The 14,735-nt window shown below is 45.9% G+C and overlaps 1 protein-coding gene across 1 annotated transcript; it reads left to right on the plus strand.

The window, feature by feature from the left end:
* Positions 1-777: 777 nt before the first annotated feature.
* LOC136506931 (uncharacterized) lies at positions 778-8,323 on the plus strand. Its single transcript, XM_066501813.1, has 2 exons — positions 778-932; positions 5,881-8,323. The coding sequence occupies exons 1-2, from the start codon at positions 778-780 to the stop codon at positions 8,321-8,323; spliced, it is 2,598 nt and encodes an 865-aa protein (XP_066357910.1).
* Positions 8,324-14,735: the final 6,412 nt, after the last annotated feature.

The raw sequence follows: 14,735 nt of genomic DNA on the forward strand, positions 1-14,735 counted from the left end.
TCCTCTCTGGTGCTTTGCTGCCAAGAGTGTCCTTGGCCGCTCCACTCTGCGGATACTTTGTCGTCGTATGGGGTGTCTTCGCTTCTTCTTCGGTGGATACTTGGCCGTCGGTGGAATCTTTGGCGGATGCTTTGCCACCGTTAGCTCTTTAGTCCCCTCTCTGGTAGATGCTTTGCTACCGAGAGCATGCGAGCCCACTTCTTGGCTAATACTTGGCAGCCGTGGTCGCTTGGGCTTCGCGGGCAGATACTTTGCTGCCATTGCTGCTGGTTGCTCCTATGCCTTCTATGTGTGGATGCTTTGTCGCCATGGCTTTGTCTATCTTGTAGGCAACCTTTGTGTTGATCTCTTTTATTGCAGGCTCACAGTTGTTGGTCTTGGGTATTGAGGGCACAATCACTCTTTCTTCTTCTTTTTTCTTGTTCTTATGTTTATTGCAGGTTACTCACCACTAGCTTGGTGGTTTGTAATCTGTGCTACGAGGGTTCTCTCATAGCTGTCACTCCTCATAATGAAAAACGGGTTATATTCCCTGGTTGTGAAAAAAAATCTGGCTCTGCCTCTCTCTCATAAGTCAGAACTGAAGGTGAGAAAGTGTCTCGATCGGCCCTTGATCCATCGAGTTTGAATAATTTATTTGGTCTTCAACTATACCCGGCGGTGCTCAAATAAAGCTGTCCAAACTAGCTAGAAAGTATCAGATGAACTCCATTCCTCACACTAAGGGTATTCATTGGCAAAGTAGAGAGGAAGAGAGGGAGAGAGAAGAAGAAGAAGATGGCCGCCACATCATTCCTGCTCACCATGGAGAGGCTCTTTAAGCTGGACACTGTTACTCGTATGGCCAGTGTGGAGCTGTGGGTGCTGCTGACGACGCTGCTGCTGGTGGTGAGGTTCCTCATCGACTTCAAGGGGCCATGGTTCGGGAACCTGTTATGTACGACGTATAGGAATATGAAGTAAAGAATCAAGCCACAGAGGAGACACACGATTTAACGTGGAAAACCCCTCCGATGTGAAGGGGAAAAACCACGGGCACCAGCCAGCAACAATCTCACTATCTCAAGAGTTTTGGGTTACACGCCTATGGCGGCTTACAAGAGAATCAAGTCTCCACGAAACCCTAGCAAGGGTGTATATACCGTACCGTACCGCGGGGGGCTCCGCCCCCCGCACCCCCCGAGCACAGGGGCGAGACCTGATGGGCCAGCTTCAGACTCCGCTACGCTCCGGCCCAAGCCTCCGGCGACGGGCCTCCGCTTCGCTCCGTCAGAAGCCTGGCCTATATCTTGGAGTGAATTTGGAACAACTCCAACAAACTCCACCTTGAGACAAATTCATCTTGTATCATAAATCAACCCTTCATCCTGAACATAACAAAGATAGAAAACCACTGGTGCCAACAATAGTCTCTTGGACTATCCAATTAAACCAACTAAGCTTGAGCACAGCTCAAACTTAGCAACAGGAATAGGCTTTGTCATCATATCAGCAGGATTATCATGAGTACTAATCTTGCATACCTTCAGCTTACCTTCTTCAATCACATCACGCACAAAATGATACTTGATATCTATGTGCTTAGTTCTCTCATGGAACATCTGATCTTTAGTGAGGTAAATTGCACTTTGACTGTCACAGTGCAAACTTATGCAAGATTCAACTCCACAAAGCTCAGCGTACAAACCTTTCAGCCAAATTAATTCTTTGCACGCTTCACAAATAGCCATATATTCTGCTTCAGTAGTAGACAAAGCAACAACTGACTGTAAAGTAGCCCTCCAACTCACAGCACAACTGCCAACAGTAAACACATAACCTGTAAGTGATCTTCGCCTGTCCAGATCAGCAGCATAATCAGAATCCACATAGCCAATAAGACCCTTATCAGTTCTTCCAAACTTTAAACAGGAATCTGCTGTGCCTCTGAGGTACCTGAAAATCCACTGAACTGCCCTCCAATGTTCTTTGCCAGGATTAGACATATATCTACTAACAAGACTCATAGCATATGACAAATCTGGACGAGAGCAAACCATGGCATACATCAAAGACCCAACAGCACTAGAATAAGGAACCCTTGACATGTATTCAATCTCTGCATCTGTACTAGGACACTGAGCAGCTGACAACTTAAAGTGAGGTGCAATAGGGGTACTAACAGCCTTAGCATTTTGCATATTGAAACGCTGAAGAACTTTCTTGATATAATTTTGTTGACTAAGAAATAGCAAACCAGATTTTCTGTCTCTACTAATTTCCATACCAAGAATTTTCTTAGCACTACCAAGGTCTTTCATATCAAACTCACTACTCAATAGCTTCTTTAACTTAGTGATTTCAATCTTACTCTTGGCAGCAATCAGCATATCATCAACATATAACAGCAAATATATAGGTGATCCATTAACATGCTTGATGTAAACACAGCTATCATACTTAGATCTTTTAAAACTGTGTGCTAACATAAATGAATCAAACCTCTTATTCCACTGACGAGGGGACTGTTTCAAACCATACAAGGATCTCTTCAACTTGCACACATATTTTTCCTTGCCAGGCACTATGAACCCTTCTGGTTGGTCCATGTATATGTCCTCCTCAAGCTCTCCATGCAAAAACGCAGTCTTCACATCTAACTGCTCAAGCTCAAGATCATGTGAAGCAACAATACTAAGGAAAGTACGAATTGAACTGTGTTTTACCACTGGAGAGAACACATCATTGTAGTCAACACCCGGAATTTGACTGTAGCCTTTAGCAACTAACCTTGCCTTATATTTTGGAGGCTCGCTTGGAGATAAACCCTCCTTTCTCTTGAAGATCCATTTGCAGCTGATGGTCTTCTTATTTTTAGGCAAAGGTACAATCTCCCATGTACTGTTCTTCTCAAGAGACTGCATCTCCTCATGCATAGCTGAAATCCAATTCTCAGTATCACCACAACGAATAGCTTCTTTATAGGTTGCTGGCTCATGAACATTCTCCACCTGTTCAGCACAACTCAAAGCATAGTAAGACAAATTACACTCTTCAATAAGACGTTTAGGAGGTGCAATTGTCCTTTTTGACTTGCGTTGAGCAATAGGTAAATCCTCCTCTAACTGCAAAATAGGAGGAGTTTGCTGAACATCATCATGAGCATCATACTCAGCAACATCATTATCATGGTCACCATGCTCATCAACAGGCTCCACCTGCACACCTGTATCATCATCAACATGCTCCACCTGCATGCGCATACGCTGCAGCTCTTTTTCTGGAACATGATCTGAGGGCAAACTGTCAGTAAACATCACAGATTCATTGAAAACAACACTCCTGCTCATAAAAGTCTTTCCTGTTTCAGGATTCCATAATTTATAGCCTTTGACTCCCGAACTATAACCAAGGAAAAGACACTTAACAGCTCTAGGCTCTAATTTTCCATTATCAACATGAGCATAAGCAGTGCATCCAAAAACTTTCAACTGTGAATAATCAGCAGGCGTACCAGACCATACCTCAATGGGAGTTCTTTTATTTAGTGGAATAGAAGGCGACCTGTTTATCAAGTAACAGGCAGTATTAGCAGCTTCAGCCCAAAAATGCTTGCTCATCCTGGCATTAGACAGCATGCAACGGGCCTTAGATATGATGGTTCTGTTCATGCGTTCGGCCACACCATTCTGTTGTGGAGTATGGGGTATGGTGTGATGCCTAACAATGCCTTCCGATCTGCAATAATCATTAAATTCACGCGAACAAAATTCTCCACCATTATCAGTACGAAGCAATTTTACCTTCCTTTCAGTTTGCCTTTCTATCATTACTTTCCAGTCCTTAAAAGCAGCAAAAGTATCATCTTTCTGTTTCAGAAAATAAGGCCAAACCCTTCTAGAGTAATCATCAATAATTGTAAGCATGTAACGAGCACCACCAAGTGAGGACTTACGGGAAGGACCCCATAAATCAGCATGAACATAATCAAGAGTACCTTTAGTGGTGTGAACAGAAGTGTTGAAATGTACCCTTTTATGCTTCCCGAAAATACAATGCTCACAAAACTTTATTTTACTCGAAGTGCAGCCATCCAGCAGGTTTCTCTTCATCAATTCTGCCATACCATGGTGACTCATATGTCCCAAACGCATATGCCAAATGTTAGTTTTACTAGGTTCATCATTAGTAACAGCAGCAACAGCGGAATCAGAACCAGGTAAAGTACACCCTCTAAGGACATATAACTTTGCAGAATTAAGATCACCTTTCAAGCAAACAAGAGAACCTTTTGATACCTTCAGAACGCCATCTGAACCGGAATATTTGTAACCTTCTGCATCAAGCGTGCTCAATGAGATAAGATTTCTGGACATCCCTGGTATATACCTGACATTTTTCAGCGTGCGTGTCATGCCATCATCAGTCTTGATCTGAACTGATCCAATCCCCACAATGTCACACGGGTTATCATCTCCCATCCGCACAACATCCCCTTTCTGCACAGGCTTATACGAGCTAAACCAATTTCTGTTAGTGCAAATATGAAATGAACATGCGGAATCGAGAATCCATTCATCATGACCAGCAACACAACCAGCAAATACTACCAGACAATCTCCAGAATCATCATCAGACGCAAGCAGCAGCAACAGAGACCTTACCAGCCGACTTTTGTTTCCTCTTCTCCTTATTCTGTACTTTTCTGCAATCCTCAACATTATGATTTGTCAGCTTGCAATAAACACAGAACTTTTTATTACCATGCGGCTTGGACTTTGAACGGCCTCTCCTTTCGTAGTTCTTTCTACCATCATTGCCATCATTGGAGGATCTGTTTTCAGTTCTGCCTCTCACATGCAAAGCATCGCCCTTGGAGGACGACGTTCCGTCATTCTGCACCATGCCTCTCATCTTCTCCCTAGACTGGAGAGCCTCATAAACTTCCTTTAGGGTTAGTTCATCACGGCTCAAAAGTATGGTGTCACGAAAATTTGCATACGAATTTGGCAAAGAACATAGCAGTAAAAGACCTAAGTCCTCATCATCATACTTCACCTCCATCGACACTAGGTCGGCGACGATCTTCTTGAATTCAGCGATGTGGCTCATCACTGAATCCTCCTCCTTCATCTTCAGGGTGAACAGCTTCATCTTCATCTGCATCTTACTGGTTAGATCCTTGGACATACAGATCGATTCCAGTTTCAGCCATAGTTCTGCAGCAGTTTTCTCTTTCAGACACTCCTGCAAAATATCATTATGAAGATGCAACTGAATTAGGGCGAGCGCCTTCTGATCCTTGCGGATCTCTTCTGGAGTCCACTCGGCCTTCCTCTTTCCGAAACTATCCAGCGCCTCATCATAGTCATGAGTCTGCGCCAGAATCCCCCGCATCTTGACTTGCCATAGCGAGAACCGTGTGTCGTAGTTCAGCAGCGGAAGATCGAACTTCATCGACGTCGTCATGAACCCTAACAGCAACCAAAGCTCTGGTACCACTTGTTATGTACGACGTATAGGAATATGAAGTAAAGAATCAAGCCACAGAGGAGACACACGATTTAACGTGGAAAACCCCTCCGATGTGAAGGGGAAAAACCACGGGCACCAGCCAGCAACAATCTCACTATCTCAAGAGTTTTGGGTTACACGCCTATGGCGGCTTACAAGAGAATCAAGTCTCCACGAAACCCTAGCAAGGGTGTATATACCGTACCGTACCGCGGGGGGCTCCGCCCCCCGCACCCCCCGAGCACAGGGGCGAGACCTGATGGGCCAGCTTCAGACTCCGCTACGCTCCGGCCCAAGCCTCCGGCGACGGGCCTCCGCTTCGCTCCGTCAGAAGCCTGGCCTATATCTTGGAGTGAATTTGGAACAACTCCAACAGAACCCGCGCAGGACGATCGTTGTCCTCATCCTGGAGACACTGAACCAAAACATGGTGATCTACACCATGGGACTGATGCAGCTATCGGGCGCGAGGAAGGTGAACGACTACTTCCAGGTGTGGGCGGTGCTGCTGGTGACCCTGCAGTACAGCGTCAAGATCGGGCGCCCCTACACCAGGTCCAAGCAGGTCCCGTTGCTGGACCTCATGTCCTCCTTCTGGTCAGCCAATCTCCTCCGGGTGCAGACCTTCTACCTCCTCAGGTCCCCCCTCTGGACGATCTGGTCCCTCAACGCAGTTCGCATCATCGTGCTCTTCACCAGCACCGGTAAAGGAGAGACAAATAACCAAGAGAGCATGAGGCTGGTGACCGACTACATGAGCTACGAGGACACTCTCTCTACCAGTACCAGTACCAGTACCCTTGATGAGCAGGAGCAGAATAAGAAATCCGCCATGACCATGAGCGGGTACAAGTACCTGGTGTATGGCGAGCACCGCGTGCTTAAGGAAGTCCAAGAGGGCAGCAAGCGGGAGGGAAAAAGAACACTATCTTCGTGTTTCAGGAAAAGGAGACAGCAAGTAAAAAGTGAGAGCAGCAGCAGCTACAAGATTGAATTGAAACCAGATGGAGTCCACAAGGAGCAGCTCGTGACCATAGAGACGATATGGAAGGACGACAACGGCAGCGGGTTGCTGGGAGCGGGAGATGCAGCAGGCCATCGCAGGGACCTGTGCCTGTCGTTCGCGCTGTACAAGCTGCTGCGCCGTGGGTTCTACGATCTCCCGATACACGAGCACGAGAAGGGTCGGGAGGCGGGGAAGAAGAAGATGAGGAGGCTCGTCTTCGACTACGTCCTCTGGAACACTGACACGGGCCGCCTGAACACCGAGAGGTCTTTCCGCATCACGGGGGAGGAGCTGTCCTTCCTCCGAGACCTGTTCTACAGCAAGCACGCCACCGTGTTCGCTGGCGGGCTCTGGGTACCACTCCGGAGCCTGCTGCTGTCGCTGTGCCTGGCCACGGCGACGGGGTACATCGCCTACCCTGCCCGGTACATCCCCGAGAGGATGGATCCAGCAGACCGGAACAGGATCACGCACGGCGTGTTCATCACCCGCCTCATGGTCGGCATCATCGTCCTCAAGGAGATGCTGGAGATTGTTCTCTACCTGTGGTCACGCTGGGCCAAAGTCCTGATGCTGTGCATGTACGCCCAGCTCCAGCATCGGCGCCCGGTGGTGGAGGCAGCCATGAGGTGGTTCGTGCTCTGTGTCCGGGCCTTCTCCTCTTGCTTGCTTTGGCTTTGTCGTCGTTTCTGTTTCTGCTGCAAAGCCAAGCAGACGACGACGGTCCGTCAGCAGAACCTTCTGGTGGAAGTGCATGGGACCGCCGGCCTGGACGATCACATCAAGGTTGCGACATTGAATCAGATCAGAGTCAGATGCTTGGACGACAGTGGCGGAGAAGGGATAGCGATTCATAGCTACTTCTCAAACGCCTTCGGATCATCCAAATCCAATACGAGTCAGCAGAAGGTGGTGTGGCCACGTGACCTCAAAGAGGTAGACACCCACATCATACTGGTGTGGCACATCGCAACCAGCCTCTGCGAGATCTACTGTCTCAACGAGGTCAAGCGGCTCCAGGCTGCCGGGCGGCGTCCGCAACCGTTCCTTCGCCGCCCCCGCACGAGGAGACCAAAGGGACCGTCAGCAGCGGCATCACCGGCTCAACAGCACGACGACGATGACGGCTCGTCTGAATCCGCATGGTCTGAGCACTACTCGACTGCAGTCACTCTATCCAACTACTGTGTGTATCTGGTAAGCAAGGCGCTGGTGCCGGATAATCGCCTCGTTGCCCGGAAGGTCCTTGGTGAGGTGATCCGAGAAATCGACTACGTCGTTGGTGGGGACGATAAGCCATGGGAGAAGCTTCTTCGATCCATTAAACTGGAAGATGTATACAACCGCCTTATGAAGACGGTCGACAAGCCCTGCAAGAACACTGATCACCGTCGTCAGGGAAGGAGCCCTGCCCCTGCTGACGTGGAAGAAGCAGCAACGCCACCAGATGATGATCATCATCAAGTGGACGACGACGACGAAGAAGAAGAAGAAGAAGGCGACGACTACGAAGATCTTGACATTGGGTGTTCCTTAACAAGGATGGGTGCAGTGCTTGGAAAGGAGCTGACGGAGGTGTACCGTGGCGACGCAGCAGGCCTCTGGACGGACCTGGCCAACTTCTGGACGGGGTTCCTCATCCACCTGGCGGCCAACACTGGAGCGGCCAAGCACTGGCGGCATCTCGCCGGCGACAGCGAGCTCATCACACACCTGTGGGCGCTGCTTATGCACGCCGGCTATTGTGAGAACGCCGTCCACGGCGAGCAGGGCCTAGACCAGGAGGGCATCCCGGATATCAACCAGCAAGCCGCCAACTCATGAAATTAAATTATTATTATCAGTAATAGATACGAATGCTAGCTTGGGCTGCGCGCCAATGCATCCGTGTGTTCGTATGTTTCTTCTGCCTTTTCTTTGGTATATATGTTGATCGTACTGTCATTGTTTCAATTTATCAATTTTTAATATTTATGTGTGTGAATGAAATTTCAGATCGGTTTATACATTCAATAAAAAACGAAGTAATCTTCACATAGCAATCCATATAAAGTCATGCCTCGAACTACCCCTGTTCCTTTTCTAGCTAGCTATGTACGGATCAGAGCATACTGTTGGGAACTTGGATGGAGGTTGAATGTTGTCTCTCTTCTGCTGTACACGGTACGAGAGCATGTGCGCTTAAGAAAAAAAAATTACGGCCCTGTTCGTTTCGCAGAAGTTTGACATATGTTGCTGCTTATGCTGGAATTACGTTTTCTTTTAGGAGATTGATGGGTTGGCCATTGAAATAGCCATGCCCACGAACAATCATATATTGTATAACAATACTACACTTCCACTCAAGAAGATGGCTCGTCCCAGGGATCCTCTAGCTGCACCACCAGTCCCCCTAGCTCCTCATGCCACGGTCTCGCTGGCAGTGAAGAGGAGTGAAGACCTTACTTCATCTAGTCTAGACACATACTAGTTAGGGTTTAGTTGATTAAGGGTGTGTTTGGTTTCAGGACAAGGGTGGGTGGGATATAGATATCCATGGATTTGAGAACAGGGTCTTTTCCCTGTATGCCATTATAAAGGTTTCAAATTCCATATGTGTCATTGTTGACGCAAAGATAGGTCACACCACAAGTGCTACAAGGGACACGGTTATGAGCCGCGGAGGCTAGAGTTCGCTGTAAGGGACCGTGACGCCTAAGATGGGGTGAATTAGGCAACTTAAAACTCTAGCTCTAAACTAAGGCCTCTAATTTCACATAGTCAAAACATATACAAGAAAGTAATCTATCTAGATATGCTACTACGATTTTGCTAGGTGTGTTGCTATCTCTACCACAAAAGAATTATGCAACCTAGGTACCAAACCTATCAACTAGCCTATCACTATGCTAGGAAAGTAAAGCACAAACCAAGATTGCAATGTAAATGCGGAAGCTAAAGAGTAAGGTAGAGATATGCAAACTCCCGTCGACGACTCCAGTATTTTTACCGAGGTATCGAGAAGCGTGCAAGCTTCCCCCTAGTCCTTATTGGAGCCCCTCGCAAGGGCCAAGCTCCCGGTCGGGTAACTCCATGGATAGCCCCGGGCCTTCCCCACGCGCAAGTGGGTCTCCGGTGTGCCTTCTGGCAAGCCTCTCCCGGACCGCTCCCCGCCGTTTTCACTATCAAGCTTGCGGCCGAACTGCCACGGGCCTTGTTCCCTTTGGTACACAGTGGCGGCCACACCACAAACGCGGTTAGTGTGATCTCGCAAGACTACAAGCCCCTCCGATGTACAATAATGGTACGTGCAAGCACCGAGTGATAAGAAGTATGCAAACCTCACTAAATACTAGGCCTAAACCTAGAGCAAGCACATAAGCGGTGGTCTAATCAATCTAAACACTTCGCAAAGCACCTACGCTAATCACCTAATGAATCACTAAGCACTATACAAGTGGAGATCACTAAAATGATGTATCAACACCCTTGATATGTTTCCTCAGCTCTCCACCTCTAAAATGGCCGGTTGGAGGGTCTATTTATAAGCCACATAGAGAAAGTAGCCGTTGGGGGCGAAACCCAGCTTTCTGCTACTGACCGGACGCGTCCGGTCGTCCCGACCGTTGGAGCGCGCACGTTGATTGGACTCTGGGCCGAGTCCGGTCACACTCGATCAACGCGTCCGGTCGCGCTGGCGCTGCTCTGGAACCTCTCTGGGGTCAATCGGACGCTGCACTTTGTGCGTCCGGTCCTCACTGTGTTCTTGGTGTGACGATAAACAGTGAAGTTCCTGCGTCCGGTCGCTGCCTTGCTCAGCGTTCGGTCGCTGCTGCTGACACCTGCTGTTGCCGAGCAACTGATCGGACGCGTCCGGTCCTCATAGGGCCACGTCCGATCACTTCTGCCGAGCTCATTTCTTCGCGGTCTTGTGTCCGGTTTGGTTCCCATCTTCATGCTTGGACTTTGCTTGATATCTTGGGTCTTCTCTTGTGCTTCTAGGGTCTTGCTTATGGTGTTTATCGTGGGATCATCATGTCACTTTCATCCAAGTCACGTCTTGCACCCTATTGAACTATGAAACAATTACTTATAAATTCATTAGTCCAATTTGGTTGTGTTGGTCATCAAACACCAAAATCCAAAGTAAATGGGTCTAGGGTCCATTTTCCTTACAATCTCCCCATTTTTGGTGATTGATGACAACACGACCAAAACAAGCAAATAATAAAAATTTTAGAATTTAAAAACTATTTACTTACTAGGATGCAATGTAAAGGGCAAGGTTATATGATGCTAAGAGATACAACATGTAAACATCTTTGGAAACTTATCTTGCCCTTTCAAATGTCCCCATGTGGCATTATGGATTTAAGCCTCCCCTAACTCCATAATCCACTATCCTCCCTTTCTCGGACCATTACCACTTATAAATTACCACTTAAATTATTATGATCGGGCTTGCTTTTGGTCCACAAATTCTCCCCCTTTGGAATCAAACACTGAAAAGGAAGACATTAGTAGCACAAGGGAGGGTCAAACTTTGTGATCCTTTGTATGTGGAGTGGAATAGGTCATAAAATTTGACTCTCACATTATATAGACTAAGCTCCACCTAAATACATGCATACATATGATGGAGAATGTAGTTTATGCATAATTGGCAAATTAATGCTCAAGGGAGTTTAATCTATATAATGCATGGAGAAAGCATATAAATACCAAAGTAAAATCAACATGATGATATCGGTTTAAAAATACCACATGTGGAAACCAATTTGATTTATACCACTTGCAATAGGTGATGGATATTTGAAGTATGATGCTTAACTCTAGGGACTTTATTTTCCTTGCAATGAGACTACTACACACATGATAAGCTTGAAAAGGTGTTAGTCTCAAAGCATCCAACTTATAGAGTAACCTCTCCCTAAATTTGTGCACACAAGTATGGAATACTTGTAGGAGACATGCACATTGATTTTAGAATAAAAAATACCACTTGAAAGATGACATCACATGAATGTGAGAATCATTTTCGAAAGTGATATTCGGGAGAAATTATCTACAATTTGGACTTTGGCACATATTAGATGAACAATTGTAAAACAAGCTATGTACCGTGCTCCTAAACAATTTAAACCATGTAGGTTTGCTCCAAGGATTAAGAGTGAAACCAAGCAAGCCTACCATAAGATATACCTAGTGTATGCAAGACAAAAGATTAAAATTGCAAATGCAAATCTAGGCATGAAAAGGAACTAGATGCTAATTGAAATTGCAAGAGATTAAATCTAGTTACTTAACATGGGGAGGGGAATTTGGGTCCATAGTGTACACTAACCCACTTGGCAATTGACATAATCTAATATGATGCACCCCATGAAATGCACCCATACTTTGCCAAGTCTTCAAATTCTCTGAAGTCCATCGGACTTCTCACTTCCCTTTTGGGATCCAAACCTTCTTGGTGCTCTTCATGTTGGAAATGATCTCCTTTGGCACCCAAATGTGTTAGGCCCCATTATTGGCTTGCTTGTTCACCTTGATGGCCACCACCTTGTCATTCTTCTTCTTCTTCAAGAGATAAGGTGTGGAGGCCTTCTTGTCCACCTTGTTGGTGTAGGTATTAGAGAGCTTGCTTGTTTGCTTTTTGTTTTTCACTTTCTTCTTTTCTCATCCCCCATTCTTCACCTTGCACTCATAAGACTTGTGGCCTTCCTTGTGGCACACGTAGCAAACCATGATTTGTCCTTCATCAAGCTTCTTCACTCCCTTGACGGTATTATCTTGATGAAGTTGGGCTTACTCTGTCTTGCCTTTCACTTGAGTCAAGTCCTTGGTGAGGCGAGCCACTTCTTGCTTGAGTTGCTCATTCTCCATTACGACCTCTTGTGTGCATGTTTCTACAACAACTTTCTCAACATAAACTTGGTTGCACAAGGGTGAGTCTAAACATAAATCATTACAAGAAGTAGAGACATCATTTTTAGGCATGTCAAAAATTAAACCTTTTTTTAGGTGCCTCGGTGGGGGTTGTATCGACGACTTCAAGATTTGCAACTTTATTAGTTAACTCATCACAATGTTTGCACATGGTTTCTATTTTAGTGAGCAAACTTTTTATAAGCATCTTGTGAGCTAGCTAATTTTTTCTTTAATTTTTTATTTTTCTTTACAAGTTGCTCATCATTGATTGTGCAATTATTTGTGTTTGCACTAGTCTCAAGTTGCTCAATTTTAGTAGATAGCTCCATATTAAGATTGGCAAAAGTTTCATATTGTTCAAGCAAAGTAGCATAAGCTTGTTGTGAGCTATCTAGTTTTTCTTTTAATTTTTCAAGCTTCTTTTGTTGACTAGTGCAAACTTTAGCAAAGTTAAAAAAATTTTGCACAATTTCATCATAAGAAGGTAGCTCATCATCACTATCACTATCATTTTCACTATCACTAGGGATAGGCTTTTTGTTACCTCGTGCCATAAGGCACACACATGAGGTGCTTGATGATGAGTGCTTGTGCCCGCACCTCTTGTGATGGTCTTCTTCTTCACTTGAAGAATCATTCCATGACCTTATTGATGTGAGGGCTTTGTCCTTGCACGCCTTCTTCTTTATCTTGGGTGTGGGCTTGTTTGGACAAACTTCCACAAAGTGCCCCAACTCACCGCATCCATAGCATCCTTTCTTTCTTTGCTCATTTCTTTGATTTGTGAAGATAAAAACTTGAATTTGGATAGGCACACCCTTGACATTGAGCCTTTGGATCATCTTCTCCACCTTGTTGATAAGTTTGATTGATTCTTCATCAAGGTCGGAGGTGGAGAAGGAAGATTGATCATCATCACTTGAATCATCATCATCATCTTCTTCTTCTTCTTCTTCTTCTTCTTCTTCTTCTTCTTCTTCTTCTTCTTCATCATCATCATCTTCACTTGAGGAGCTTGAGCTTGAGCTTGTCTCAACTTTCTTGCCCTTCATCTTCTTTTTCTTACTACATGCGAGAGCTTTCCCTTTGCTTGATGACGAGGCTTGTTCTTGACCCATCTTCCGTGACATTTCAAATGTCACTATCTTGTCAATGACTATGGCCAGGGCATGATGCTCAAGTCCTCCATGTTATGAAGGATGATGATAATGCTTGCATATTTCTTTTGTGGTAGCAAAGAGATGATCTTCCTCACGATGTCCACATCATCTAGCTTTGTTAATCCTATTGAATGGAGCTCATTATCTAGATGCATTGCAAAATGGATGTACCAAAAAAGTCAAAGCGACTTATAATTTGGAACGAAGGAGTATAATTTATCATATTTTCTAGTATGTCTTATAAGGATTAAAGTGCTCCGTTGGAGACCTCCGGTTAGCAATAACATGATGATTTTTTATAGTGTACTAACACAATGACTTCAATTAAAAATCATCAATATCATTAAATAGGTCGTAATGAGAACCGAAACAGCTTCAGGATTGGATTGCACCGTGTATATAGGGTGTGTTTGGTTTCCTGACCTCCTTCTAGCCTGACTAGCCGTCTAAGCCTAGGCCACCTTGGTGTGCTTCCACCAAGCCAATTCTCAGTTGTTTAGCTGTTTGTATTGTCTAAGCCTTGCTGACAAAATGGTGTGCATGGTTGCCAGGTTCCTATAGAATCACCTTTTCTTTGGGCTGGTAAGTTTACCTCCTATGAGGCATTTGGTCGAACAACTGGTGGACATGTTCATCTCTGCACATCGGGAGGGACAAGCTAAACACCTCAACGAGCATGGCAGCAAACGGACGAACCACCACCGCGCGGTCGGTGGCGAGGACCTTGCCGCCATGTTGTATACCCCCAGCCACACCCTGCGGTGCTCCTTCTCCGCTGCCATGCCGTATGCCCCCAGCCACGTCACTGGTCCGAACTTTTTTTTTGTCCTCCATGCCACTCTCGTCAGATTTGGCTCTAACGGTGTCAAACTGCGATGGGAAAAGTACGAAATACCCTCTGGTATGAATGTCATGCCAAAGTTTCTGGTTTCCTCCAATGCCACTGGTTGGTTGGCTGTTTTGGTGCCGATGAAAAGCAAGAGTTCATGGCGTGAAAAATCAATGTTCTCGTTTCTGGTTTCCTCCAAAAGTTTCCTGTTTCCTGCTTGTGGCATGGAAAATCAATGTTCTTCCGACGGCTGGAGCCTGCAATGGAACTGCGATCTCGATCGCTCGGGGAATCATGTCGTGGCGACACAGTTGCATTTCAGCAGACGTGCCGGCCTGCT

This window comes from Miscanthus floridulus, chromosome 15 (genome assembly GCF_019320115.1).
Source record: "Miscanthus floridulus cultivar M001 chromosome 15, ASM1932011v1, whole genome shotgun sequence".
NCBI classification, from domain to species: Eukaryota; Viridiplantae; Streptophyta; class Magnoliopsida; order Poales; family Poaceae; genus Miscanthus; species Miscanthus floridulus.